Source organism: Typopeltis vanoorti, chromosome 11, assembly GCF_054136105.1.
Source record: "Typopeltis vanoorti isolate ZY-2024b chromosome 11, IOZ_Tvanoo_1.0, whole genome shotgun sequence".
In the NCBI taxonomy this organism is placed as follows: Eukaryota; Metazoa; Arthropoda; class Arachnida; order Uropygi; family Thelyphonidae; genus Typopeltis; species Typopeltis vanoorti.
This window is the reverse complement of record NC_143559.1, coordinates 128,730,389-128,744,371: the sequence shown is the minus strand read 5'-3', so window position 1 is coordinate 128,744,371 and position 13,983 is coordinate 128,730,389. Positions and strand designations below refer to the sequence as shown.

General features: G+C 36.2%; 1 protein-coding gene across 1 annotated transcript in view; it reads right to left on the bottom strand.

Moving 5' to 3' along the window:
* Positions 1 to 13,983, bottom strand: part of LOC150102039 (RIMS-binding protein 2-like) — a 540,578-nt gene that overhangs the window by 288,738 nt on the left and 237,857 nt on the right. Inside the window, exon 16 of the mRNA XM_090399955.1 lies at positions 6,800 to 6,875. Coding sequence (XP_090256081.1) covers positions 6,800 to 6,875 — 76 coding nt within the window. The remainder of the gene's footprint in view (positions 1 to 6,799; positions 6,876 to 13,983) is intronic.

Here is a 13,983-nt window from a genome sequence, read left to right as displayed (position 1 = left end):
CCCTGCATATATATATATATATGTAATAAATTTTTTAACTTGGGGATATTGTATATTAGGATAACCAAGTAATTTTATAAACTTGGTTATTTTAACTCTTAATCCCAAGTATACAAACAATTAAGTTTGCACCTGAAACAAAGTTCAAGTCTAAAGATGTTACAACACCAGGGCAACTCATTGTAAAGGTGGGTAAAGCTCTGATCACTATTCTTAGTATTTTCCCATAATGTAAAGCACATCTCACTAGAAGATGTATACTGCAATGCATTATGGGTGGGGTCACTACCCAGACCAGTTTCAACCTTTTTTGAGGTCTCTTCAGTGAGTAGCTAGACCCCAAATACCAAGGTTTTAGTAATACGGAGCCTTATCACCTTTACCTATAGAAGTTGCAACAAGGTGTTTTTATTTTTAATAAAAATCTCTGGAGGAGATATAGATGTAATAAATTTTTTAACTTGTTTCAACCTCAGAGTTGCCCTGGTGTTGTAACATCTTTAGACTTGAACTTTGTTTCAGGTGCAAACTTAATTGTTTGCATACTTGGGATTAGGAGTTAAAATAACCAAGTTTATAAAATTACTTATTTATCCTAATATACAATAACCCCAAGTTAAAAAATTTATTACATCTATATCTCCTCCAGAGATTTTTATTAAAAATAAAAACACCTTGTTGTAACTTCTATAGGTAAAGGTGATAAGGCTCCGTATTACTAAAACCTTGGTATTTGGGGTCTAGCTACTCACTGAAGAGACCTCAAACTGGGTAGTGACCCCACCCATAATGCATTGCAGTATACATCTTCTAGTGAGATGTGCTTTACATTATGGGAAAATACTAAGAATAGTGATCAGAGCTTTACCCACCTTTACAATGAGTTGCCCTGGTGTTGTAACATCTTTAGACTTGAACTTTGTTTCAGGTGCAAACTTAATTGTTTGTATACTTGGGATTAGGAGTTAAAATAACCAAGTTTATAAAATTACTTGGTTATCCTAATATATATATATATATATATATATATATATATATATATATATATATATATATATATATATATATATATATATATATATATATATATATTCATTTTAATATAAACTGACTAAAACTCCGAGAATTATAACAAATTGAGATTTATTTGAAAATGCAACATGTTTCGTCAGGATTGGCTTCATCAGGCGTTAAGAACATAGAAAGCTATTGAAAGACACTGGAAAAAACATTGAGACACTCTAAAGCTATACAATTATAAAGCTATAATATTCGATTGTAAATTACAGTTATTATGAACTTGAGCTATAATCCATGTTAAAGTTCTATTGTTGTACACTTGTGCGTGTGTGGAACCACGCGATCTCCAGTATCTGATAGTAGAGCTGAAAGAGTCAGGCAAATTATAGCTGAGATTATTGTTCATGTGAAGAGGGTCCAAGGTGATTTCTTTTGACTCGACAATGCTGCGTTCTACCTCATCGTGGTAAATATGTAGGTTTGAAGTTGTTGTCCAATTTACTTCATGTTGGCGGCTTTCGTTGTTCATGTTTATTGAAAACAGGACATGGCCTGATAGGGCAGTAGCTCTGGTTCTCTTGTAAGCAATGTCTCTCTGGTGTTCCTTGAGACATAGGAGCATAGATTTCTCCGTTTGGCCGTAGTAAGGTTTTCCACACTCACATGTGATTTTGTATACACCTGGGAATTGTAGAAGGTTGTGAGATTGTTTGTAGTTGCTGAAACTTGATCTTATTTTTGGAAGAGTCGAGAAGCACGTTTGTATGTTAAATTTCTTTAAGATTCTACTCAGTTTTTTGGATAGTGTGCTGATATATGGCAAGGAGATATAACCTTTGGAGTCATCCTGTGTCTCTACGTTGCTATGTTGATGGTGGGATAATTGTTCATTGATACTTTTTAAAGAGTAGCCATTGCTTTTAAAGATCCATTTAAGATGTTGTAGTTCATTTTTTAGTTCTTCTTCATCTGACAGTACAGATCTTGCATGATTCGCATGCAAATATCTGTCCGTGTGTGTTGGCTTTCTAAATATAGAGACTTTTATTGATTCAGGCGTCTTGGTGAGTTTAACATCTAGGAAACAGAGGGAACTATTTTCTTCAATCTCCATGGTCAATTTGATATCCTGATGGATGTTGTTTAAGTGGTTGAGAAACCTGTGAAGATTCTCCATACTATGCTTCCATATGAGGAATATATCATCCACATATCTAAGCCAAATTCTTGGTTTTAAACTAAAAGAGGAGATTGCCTTTTGTTCAAAATCCTCGAAAAAAATGTTGGCTAATATAGGAGAGAGGGGGGGGGGCTTCCCATAGCTAACCCTTTGACCTGTTTATAAAGTTTACCTTCGAATTCGAAAATAGCCAGAGTTTACACAGTGAGATAGTAAAGAGAACATTTTATTTGAAATCTCGTTCTTTAAAATATGGAGAACTTCTTGTGTCAGAATGTTGGTAAAGAGTGCTACCACGTCAAAGCTCACCATGATGTCAGAAGATTTGAGTTTCAAGTCCTTGATTTCAGAGACAAAATCTGTTGAGTTTTTAATATAAGAAGAAGATTTTCCTGCATAAGCTTTTAACTATGATGCCAGATATTTAGATAACCTGTATGTGGGTGAGTCAATGCTGTCTACTATAGGTCTCAGTGGATAATTTTCTTTATACCTTAGGGAGACCATATAGCCATGGAATGAGTAAAGAACGGATGGAAAGCCATGTATTTCGTGGAATTTCTGTGGTCATTTGTAGGAGATTATTGGTTCTATTGTGTATTCCTCTCAATTTCCGAATAACTATCCGACTCTAACAATCTTCTCGACTCTTTCAAAAATAAGATCAAGTTACAGCAACTACAAACAATCTCACAACCTTCTGCAATTCCCAGGTGTATACAAAGTCATATGTGAGTGCAGAAAACCTTACTATGGCCAAACGAATCTAAAGAAATCTATCCTCCTACGTCTCAAGGGACACCAGAGAGACATTGCTTACAAGAGAACCAGAGCTACTGCCCTATCAGGCCATGTCCTGTTTTCAATAAACATGAACAACGAAAGCCGCCAACATGAAATAAATTGGACAACAACTTCAAACCTACACATTTGCCATGATGAAGTAGAACGCCGCATTGTCGAGTCAAAAGAAATCACCTTGGACCCTCTTCACATGAACAATAATCCCAGCTATAATTTGCCTGACTCTTTCAGCTCTACTATCAGATACTGAAGATCGCATGGTTCCACACACGAACAAGCGTACAACAATAGAACTTTAACATGGACTGTAGCTCAAGTTCATAATAACTGTAATTTACAATCGAATATTATAGCTTATAATTGTATAGCTTTAGAGTGTCTCAATGTTTTTTTCAGTGTCTTTTAATAGCTTACTATGTTCTTAACACCTGATGAAGTCAATCCTGATGAAACATGTTGCGTTTTCAAATAAATCTCAATTTGTTAATATTCTCGGATTTTTAGTCAATTTATATTAAAATGAACATATCAAACCTCCGAGTTAATAGCAGTAGTTATATATATATGAGACCCCCATGCAGTCAACGACTCATCTAGGAGATCCCTTTGTCATTCACACATTGGAATGTGTGAATGACATTCCAATCATTCTAACTCTGCATGAAAAAAACCTGTTTCCGTTTGATTATATATTGAATTGATATTTAGATACTATAGTATAACATAAATATATAGAATAATTATAAAATATTTATTAAGATTATCCAAAATAGAATTACAAGCCAACTAGATCAGAACCAACTACGAACAAGCAGCTAGAAAAGGTTTTTCAACTATTGATCATCTACATACTATCAACCAAATTACTGAAAAATATCAAGAATATAATAAGCTTCTATACATAGTATTCATAGACTTCCAGAAAGCATTCAACTCAATAGAACATAAGTAGCTTTTCCTGGAACTCCAAAATCGAGGTATAGAAAATAAATATATCAGAATATTAAAAAATATTTAAAATAGTAGCACAGCAGAAATCAAACTTGAGACAACAGGACCATCTTTCAACCTAGGAAGAGGAATTAAACAATGAGACCCGATAGCACCCAAGCTATTCACTTTTTGATTCACATTGTTGGAAATGTTATTTAGAGAACTGAACTGGGATAATTATGGTTTAAACATCTTAAGGAAAAATTTAAGCAATCTTAGATTTGCCAATGACATAGCACTCTTCTCCAAAAACAGCTCAGAACTGGAAACAATGATTAGAGATCTAAGTAATAAAAGTAAAGCATATGGATTAAACATAAACTACAGCAATCTAAACTAAGGCCTGACCACACAGAAATCCCAATAAATGTTGAAAACAGAACATAAGTTACGAAGATTTTAAATATTTGGGCCAAATAATATCATTTAAAAACAGGATGGAAAGAGAAACAGATGCCAGAATCACCAATGCTTGGAGGAGGTATTAGAGTTTAAAAGAGTGGATGAAGGGAGACCTACCATTCAGCCTAAAATGCAAACTTCATAATATGATCATACTACCCATTCTAACCTATGGATCACAAACATGGTCATTAACAACTAAATAAGTGACCAAGCTAAGAACATGCCAAAAAAGCAAAGGAAAGAAGTATGCTAAACATCAAAAGTATAGAAAAAATAAGGGCCCTAGAAATAAGACAGAAAACAAAAATCCCTGATGTCATAAGAATAGCAAAATCCCTAAAACGGAAACAGGCAGAACACTTGATGAGAAAACAAGGTTATACTTGGAATAAATTCACCACTTATTGGACACCTAGAGAGGAAGTAGAAGTAGAGGTAGACAGAAGACCAGATGGAGAGATGAACTTATTCTAACAGTAGGGCAAGCCTGGTCAAGAACAACCAAAATAGAGCCTAATGGACTAACATGGGGGAAGCCTTTGCCCAGCAGTGGGACTCTACAGGCTGACAACAACAACAACAACAACAACAACAGCAAGAATAACATGCATGCCAAAGCAAACAACCTTTTTACCATGCAAATACCTCATCCCATTCATCACCAGCACAACCATCGAACAACAATAGGAAATGAATCAAAAAACAGCAGTGCACACGTCCAAACTGGAATCCCTCCACACACACACAATTGCATGCAATGAACTAAAACTAATGGGCTGAAATTAAAACCAAATCAAATCAAAATACAACAGAAAAACCTATTTAACACAACTGAGGACAACAACCTTCCAAATCTCTGGAACAGTGAGACAGCTGCTCCAACCAAGACCAGGTTCATGAAGCAAGGCCTCAGCACCCTGTCCATACTGCAATAAGCTGATGAATGTGTTGGATAAGTAAAATTATAGTGATATTCTTAAACTTTGCAAAGGCATTTAATAGAGTACCATGAAAGTTAATGTACAAAATGCAGCAGGTGAGATTGGATAATTGGTTGGATAGATTGAAGGTTGGATAGATCTGGACAATACCAGCAAGTTGTGCATGGTGAACCAGTTGTTACATATGGGTTCTATTCTTGGGGGCTCCAACTGCTTAACTTATTTTTAATGATAATTCACATGTATTGACTAGGAATCTTCAACTGTTTTCTGGCAATACAAAGTTAGGAACAAATATAAGAAGTGTTATTGATGTTTAATTCCCTTCAGGAACATTTGAATAGATGTTTAGCTTGGAAAAAAATGACTGGAGTTATAGTTTTAATATTAAAAAAAAAGGCATTGAAGCTACTGCACTTTTGAATCAAGAGATAAAAGCTGTGTAGTGTATTGGTAGAACTATGCTTCAGTAAATGGATGCTTGGTAAATGGATGCTTCAGTAAATGGATGCTTGGTATCTGGGAATGATGGCTGACAGCAGACTAAAGTTCAGATGCAATGTGCTTTCTGGACATTCACTACTTTGTAAAGTAGATGAACATTCATTTACTTTGAAAAGATTTCCATTGTATTGCTGCTATGATAAGAAGTATATTGACAAGTAGGGATAAGGAGGTGGTGATGGTGGTGTCAATAAGGCATTGGTTAGACCACACATGTGCTACTGTTCTCAATTTTGGTCATGTGTAGTTTTCAGTGTAATGTAGAAATGTTGGAGAGGTTCTAGAGATGAATGACCAAGATAATATCAGGAATACTAGTTACTGGAATACTGGTTAGGCAGAGACGTGAGGGAATATAGATTGCATAATTTGGTGGATAGGAGGAAAGGAGGTGTAAGATAGAGATATTTAAATTATTGAGGAAATTTTACTGGATTAATACAGAGGATTATAAAAGACAAGGAGAAGTTAAGAAAGAGAGGCCATCCCTGGATACTGTGTGTAAAGAAGGGTGAAGAGTAGGTTTTATATAATAATTAGTAGGTGAATGGAATGCATAGCCAGAATGGGGTGCAAATATGGAGAGCATACATGTTAATAGTTAAGTAGGGCTGCCAAACATATGAAGGTTGCTGTAATAATAATTATAATAATGATAATAATTTCCTTGAACTAAGGCAAATACATTTTGGAAGCATAAATATGTTTTTCACAAAAGCGCTCTGCAGAAACAAATGAAAGCAATGAGAAGTCAGAGCAGATTCTTTCCCAAAATCAGAAAAGGTTTATATATTACACTTAACTTGCTGAACATTTGTGTAGGCCTTTCTGTGTCATTCTTAAGTCTTCTTGAACAAAATGGGATATGTTTAATAGGTTGCATATACATTAAAAATAAACTTCAACAATGGAAGGATATTCTGTTATACAAGATTCACATATCTGTGTTTACCTGTAAGTTTTTCCACAAAATTTGATGGCACCAAACCTTTCCTTCCATCAAGCAGTTCTCCAGTGAAAAATCCATCCTAAAGTAACAAGAAATAAAAAAATACAGAATAAAAGTAATAACAACATGAGAGAAATATCCAAAAGTACCGTTAATTTTATAAGATCAGTACTACTTTTAGGGAGGGGGGGGACAGACATTTTGTTACTGGATAAGCTGTATAATATCAGCTTATCATATGATAGCTTATCAGGTATAGGTTGTATAATAAAAAGGTACCTCTTTGCTTGCCTGCTATATCATCCATATCATACAGTACCTCTACCCTTTTCATTTCTCTCTAATAAGTGTAGATGTTCTGTATGACATGAATACTATGAACTTCCATATCAATTCAGTTACATTAAACTTTAAACTGATTTCTGTCTTCTCTCCACTACACACTTCCTCTATAGTACTACATTTTGTTAACAATCGCCTGTAGAAGGAGCAAATATAATTAACCATTACCCTATGAGAGGAGAGATTATCACTACCATTACCTATGACTGAACCTATCATCGTCAGCCATTTTTTTGTCCACTTCTAGATAAAGGCATCCCCTAATTCCTCCATTTTGTCCTATCTTGATCTTTTCTATACCACTGAGTTCTTGCTATCTCTTATAATCTTATCCTACCAACATATCTTTGGTCTTCTTATAGCTGGCTTTCAAGTTCTGGGATTCCATTCAGATATAAATCTTCTCCATTTTTAAGTGTTGCTTCTTGTAATATGACCTGCTTGCACTTTGGATCTTCTAAAGGTTGTCAATGTCTTACAATATTATTATTATTATTATTCAGGCCTCCATGGAGTCAAAAGACTCATCGTGGGAAGTCCTTCCTAAGAAACACAAAGTCTATCAAGACTCATCGAGGGGAGTTCCCCCCCCCTGAGAAACATCATCATCATCATCATCAAATTCCTGACATGTACCCTCAAGGGTTGTACAGAATAGTATGATAGTACTACATGAAGAACTTACATCATTACTAACTTCCTATCAACAATTTTCCTCCAAATCAATCTGTTACCTGTCAAGACTCCATCATTATCAGATCTTATATATCTGTCTTCTAAGGCACTTTTTACTGTAAGAATCCACCTACATCTTGGCTTTCCTCTGGGTCTTTTTCCTGCCAACTTGGCAGAGAACACCTGTTTTGGTAATCTTTCCTCTCCCATTCTGTTTAAGTGACCATACCACCTGAGATTAGTTCTCAGGTGGTATGGTCACTTACACATTCCTGAATGCTAATAATGTCAAGTTATTTCCTAATATCCTCATTTTTAATATGATACTGCCATTGATGCCATCTGCTCATGCCCCTAATCTTTCTCAGGACTCTCATATCTGCAGTCTCCAGTCTTTGGTCAAGTGTTTTACTTCAAGCCCAGCTCTCAGATCTATAAGTTAAAACTGGTTTGAACACTATCTCATATACAGCTAATTTAGTGTTTTGACTAATTTCTCTCTTATTCCATATAAATCTATTCAGTTAACTTCCTACCATACCAGCTTTGTTGACTCTGTTGTCTATTTCCATATTTAATTTACCATCCTCACTAAAAATCATGCCTAAGTAGTTGAAATGTTTTACTTGTTCTATAGATTATCCATTCGTAATGCAGTTGATATTTTCAATGCTTCTGCCTATTTTCATTGTCTTTGTCTTGTTATTGCTGACCTTCATACCATATCTATTACAACAGTTATTCAATTTAGTCAGGGAATCTTGCAGACTTGTAGTGGATTTATTTAAAAGTATAACATTATCTGCATAAACTGACATTAACATTTCCAATTTTGATATTAGGCTTAATACCACTTTCCTTCATAATGTGATCCATATAGATAATGAATAACAGAGGGGATAATGTACATCCTTGTCTCACACCAGATTTAACATTAAACCATCTTCCTGTACTTCCTTCAATTCTAACTGCTGACTTACAACTCAAATAAAGACTAAGTATTGCTTGACATAATGCCCCACTGACACCATACAACTGTAGCGTTTTGAATAGCTTTTCTCTTGGCACCTTGTCATATGCCTTTTCCAGATCTACAAAGCTTAAATACAGATCTTTGTTATATTCTCATGATGGGGTGCTTAAGGGTCAAAGCTGTATAACTGAGAGGTGACCTCCACATAGCCTTTAAAGCAGTAGTTATCAACCTTTTTGGATCATGCCCCACCTCAACAGCTCAAAGATTTTGATGCCCCTCCCCATAATAGTCAGCCAAGTTCTGAAAAAGTATAATATAAATAGGTACTTTTAATAAAAAAGGAACATATATAAAACTGTTTTTAATTTGACTTTCTTCAATGAATATAAATTTTATATTACACTGTATATTATAAAACATAAATCGAACTGAACTCGGGAAAATAAAATCCAAGTTAATGTGATCCTTGAGCTTGATGTCTGCTGCAAAGACTTTTTATTTGAGGTACTAATTTTGTCAATTTCAATCTCCGATCCCCACGGTTTGTGATATTGAGATGATTTCTTTTTGTCAGTAACAAGTCATTTACAGCACTAAAGAACACATTCAACTAAATATGACGACGGGAAGGACAAGAGTAATTTTTTTGCAAAACTAGTTGCATTTCGATATTTCGTTTCTGTCTCGTCACAAAGCCATACCATTGTTCCTTTTATGTTGAATAAAGTTCTAATAGACTCATCATTTTGCTTTGCTTTTCTGAGCATTCTTCTTGATACTGTATTTATGTTGTCAGCTTTTTTTTTTTTGGAAAGTCAGGGTTGCAACATCGACAATTTATTGCCGACAATGGTGATTTTTTACTATATCGGTGGTGAGGTGACAAATGCAACATCATTTTCCAATTGTCCCCCAAAATATTCAAATTGCCCCCCTGTGGGGCATACACCCCACGTTCGGAAACACTGCTTTAAAGGAATGCAGAGAACCGACCAAGGCTCCTGACCTAATGTCCAATCCTCACCTTCTCATGGTGCACCCTGTTAGGTATCTACCTGGATACCTAACGAGGATGGGCTGGCAATTTGGAATTTAGCTGACCAAATTGTATTCTTATTGGCTTAAACCGCAATATAAATGATGGTCTTACAATATCTCTAATCCTAATGTAAGCTTTGATACAAGACAGGGCTCAGACCAGGGTGAGAGTCACTGGATCTATGACAACCTAACTGTTACTTATAGTTATCTGAATGAAAGCACTGAAAGCAGAAGACAAATTACAGGTTTTGCACATTATTCTCTTTGAAAATTTCTAGTGTATATGTGTGCATGAGTGATGAGAATAAAATGAATAGTTACAAAAATACTAGCATTGTTATTGCCTTTAGGAGATGTACATGAACTGCCAACTATTCACTTAAATATAAATTATTTAAGGAACAAGTTTTATTATCATTACAAATCTCCTTGATTCGAAGACTCATCAAGAAAGAACCTTCATGGAGTCCATAGATTCATCATAAAAGGTGAAGCCAGCAAGACTCCATAGTGCAATCAGAAGAACAATGGGACATGGTGCCCTTTGCCTGGAAAAGACCTGAGTGTGATTATTGTTGTGACTATAGAAATCTTGATATGGGCATTTTCAATTGAAGGTGAGTTAGCCAGTCTCATACAGAGACAGCAGGGTTTTTCTTCCCACACACAGGCAAATCAGCCATGAGAACACACACACACACAATTTACAAACAAAATATACTATTTGTGGTGGTGGGTGGTAGATGGCATGATGCATTGATAATAGTGGTATCATTGTAGCTGAAGGATTAAATAGGGAAGATCGTGAATTGGGTTTAGTGTTTCCTCCTGCAATGAGTCCTTGGACTTCCTGGAGCTGTTGGGCAATAATAATAATAATATTGAACTTTAAATACCTTCAAAGTATTAGCATGCTGCTTGAAAAATAACTTTTATTTTCCAAACAATAAATACCCCTGAACAATTTAAAAATCTTGCTTGTGTCATTATAATTTTCATTATTATTGTTAAAGTGATAATTATTATTATCACTTTGAACTCCACAGAGGTACATAGAGATGCACAAAGTACTCAGAGCAATCCCTGGCAATCCACTCCACTCATTCATCAATCTCCAATCAAAAAATCAATACTTCCAAGTATGAAACTTTGTTCTTCCTCTGCTCATTAGGCATTGATAAATATTTTAAGCATTAATCTTGTAGGGACACTTTGCTAACTTATATGTTTCTGTCATGTCCCCCTTCATATGTTGCTTGAGGAAGGTTATCTCAAAACAGCTTAATAAATTCTCCTTTTATTGAGCTGTTTATTTCTTCTTCTATGGTTTGGTAGGCACTTACACACTCATAATCTTCCAAGCACCCTTCGATTTCCTAACCGTTCTCCCTGGATAGGGTGGTCAGCCCTATGCCTATAGTTTATTTTGTAAGTTAATGTCCAAAACCTAAGGATGAACACTGTTTCTGAAGATTACAACCATAAATTCAGATGAATTAGTTGGTGGCAATTCATATAATTGACGATTTCAAGTAGAAAGTAGGGACACGTTCAAATTTTCAAATTGTGTGCAAAGGGGTCATTGGTCAACAGGATAAAAGGCAAAAAGCTGTGCTAAGCAAATTGTGTTTGAAGGAAGCTCTTTTGTGAAGGAATAAAATTGAAAACTTGGATCTCCTGTAATGTCACTTTGAGATCACTAGATGATTTCACATAGGGAAAAATTACTGGAAAGCTTAAAGAAGGCTGCAGAATTACCGATATTGCCAGAGAGTTTGGAATCTTACATACCATTGTATCCAGGCTCTGGGCAGCATTTCAAACAATGGAATGCATTCAGATGTTTGCTAAAAGGTCACCCTTGTTCTACCACAGAGAAAGAAGACAGATTTTTCTTGTAGATAAACATATGTTGGTTACACGACTTTAAATTTTTCAGGAAATGACAAAGTAGATTTTTGTTTGTAACAGCAAAATGTAATCGATGCACCATTGCAGGTCAGCTGCAAGTCGGCTCCATTCAAGTACAGATATATGCAGATATCTCGGCAAAATGTGGCAAGACGTCTGCAATAAGTAGGCCTATACATGTCCAAAGCGCCGTAGTCTGCATCCTTTTATCCACAGGGCATTGTAGAGCACGTTTTTCAGTGATGTTGTATCCATAAAAATTGGACAAGACACCAATGGGCTAATGTAATCTTTACAGACGAGTTGTTTTAGTCTTTCCTTCGATTCTAGACAACACTTGATCAAACAGTTGACACATTTAGGTTTCTGTGCAGAGCAAGATTGGTTATCATGCTCTTTACTACCACATTAGGCACAGGTGACAGAGCCACGACAGGCAGTTTGGGCGTGTCCATATTTCTGGCATTTGAAGCAACTTAGTGGATTAGGGATGTACAGTCAAACAGGACAATTGAGATACCCTTCTTTAACAGATGTTTGAGGCACAGGGGTATCCAATGTAAGGATGATGTTTCTAGTTGGAACCAGGTGACCATCCCTACGGGTCATGATGCACCTCATACCTATCCCCCCCTGATCTTTCAGCTCAAAACATATCTCCTCATCAGGGACATCTAGGAGGTCCCTTTCTGAGATCACTCCTCTAAAATAATTGAGTATTTTATGTGGTGTAACTGTTATAGTATTATTATTAACATCTGATCTCCATGAGATCGTGAATTCTCAGAGTATTGCACACAATGCTCATCCAACCATGCTTTAAAATGATTCAATGTGTCTACATTCACAACACATTCAAGCAATGAATTCCACTCTCCATGCAAAGAACCTGCTCCTCACTTCTCCTCTCACACCCTCCTTATACAGTTTCAGTTTCCAGCGATGGCCTCTTGTTCTGCCCTCCTCTCCCATGCTATGAAAAATCTCTTCCATGTCAACCTGATAACAACCCTTGACTAGCTTATATATTGCAATCATATCCCCCCCCCCTCCTATTCATGAGGCTTTGCAACTTACATTCTCTCAATCTGTCCTCATACTCCACATTCTAAAGCCCACTGACCACCTTTGTGAATCTTCTCTGGACCCTTTCCAACACATCCTCATCACCATGAAAACCTGGCACCCAAATCTGTACACAATAGTCCAGATGAGGCCTGATCAAGGCCTTATACAATGACATCATAATCTCTTTATCTCTGCATCATTGCCATTATCCAATGTGACATCTTCACAACTTGTGCAATGTGGCCCCTGAATTTCAGTTCCTTGACCACCATCACTCCTAGATCTCTCATCTCCTTTACTTCCTTTAAAGTTTCCCCACCAAGTGTATACTTCGCATCCCATCATTGCTTACTATATCTCAAAACCTTACACTTTGCAACATGAACTGACAGTTCTGCTTACCTGCCCATTCATGCAATCTATTCAAGTTCTGAAAGGCCACAACATCTGCTTGCCAATGCACTGCTCTCTCCAATTTTGCATCATCTGCAAACAGCTACATATCACTAGTTAAATCCTTCCCAATATCATTAATATACAAATTGAAGAACAACGGTCCCAAAACTGACCTCTGCGATTCATCACTAGTGACCTTCCTCTATCCAGATGCCACATCCCCATATACAAATTTCTGACACCTATCTGACAACCAGTCACTTATCCAACTCAGAAGTCTGTTATCCAATCCAATCTATTTCAATTTATTTAAGCTTGTCGTATAGCAGTCTATCAAAAGCTTTTGCAAAATCCAAGTACATGTATCTCTGTATATGCATCTCCCCTGCCATACTGTATATGCATCTCCCATGTGCCAAGGTATTTGTCACCTTGTTATACTACATACGTAAGTTAGTGAAACATGATCTCCCTTTAACAAATCCATGCTGATAACCACAGAGAATACTGCTGTTATGAACCCATTTTTGTATCCTACTTCTCACCAATTTCTCCAGTACTTTCATCACAACTCCAGATATACAAATTGGCCTATAATTTGAAGCTACAGCCTTATCACCACCTTTATGCAGTGGATCACTTTTACCCTCCTTCCACTCCCTTGGAACCTGTGCTGTCTCAAGACTCTCATTAAACAGGTATGCTACTGCCAACCAATTCCCTGGAACATTCCCTTAAGATGTGTGGTGATATGTCATCAAATCCTATCGCCTTATTG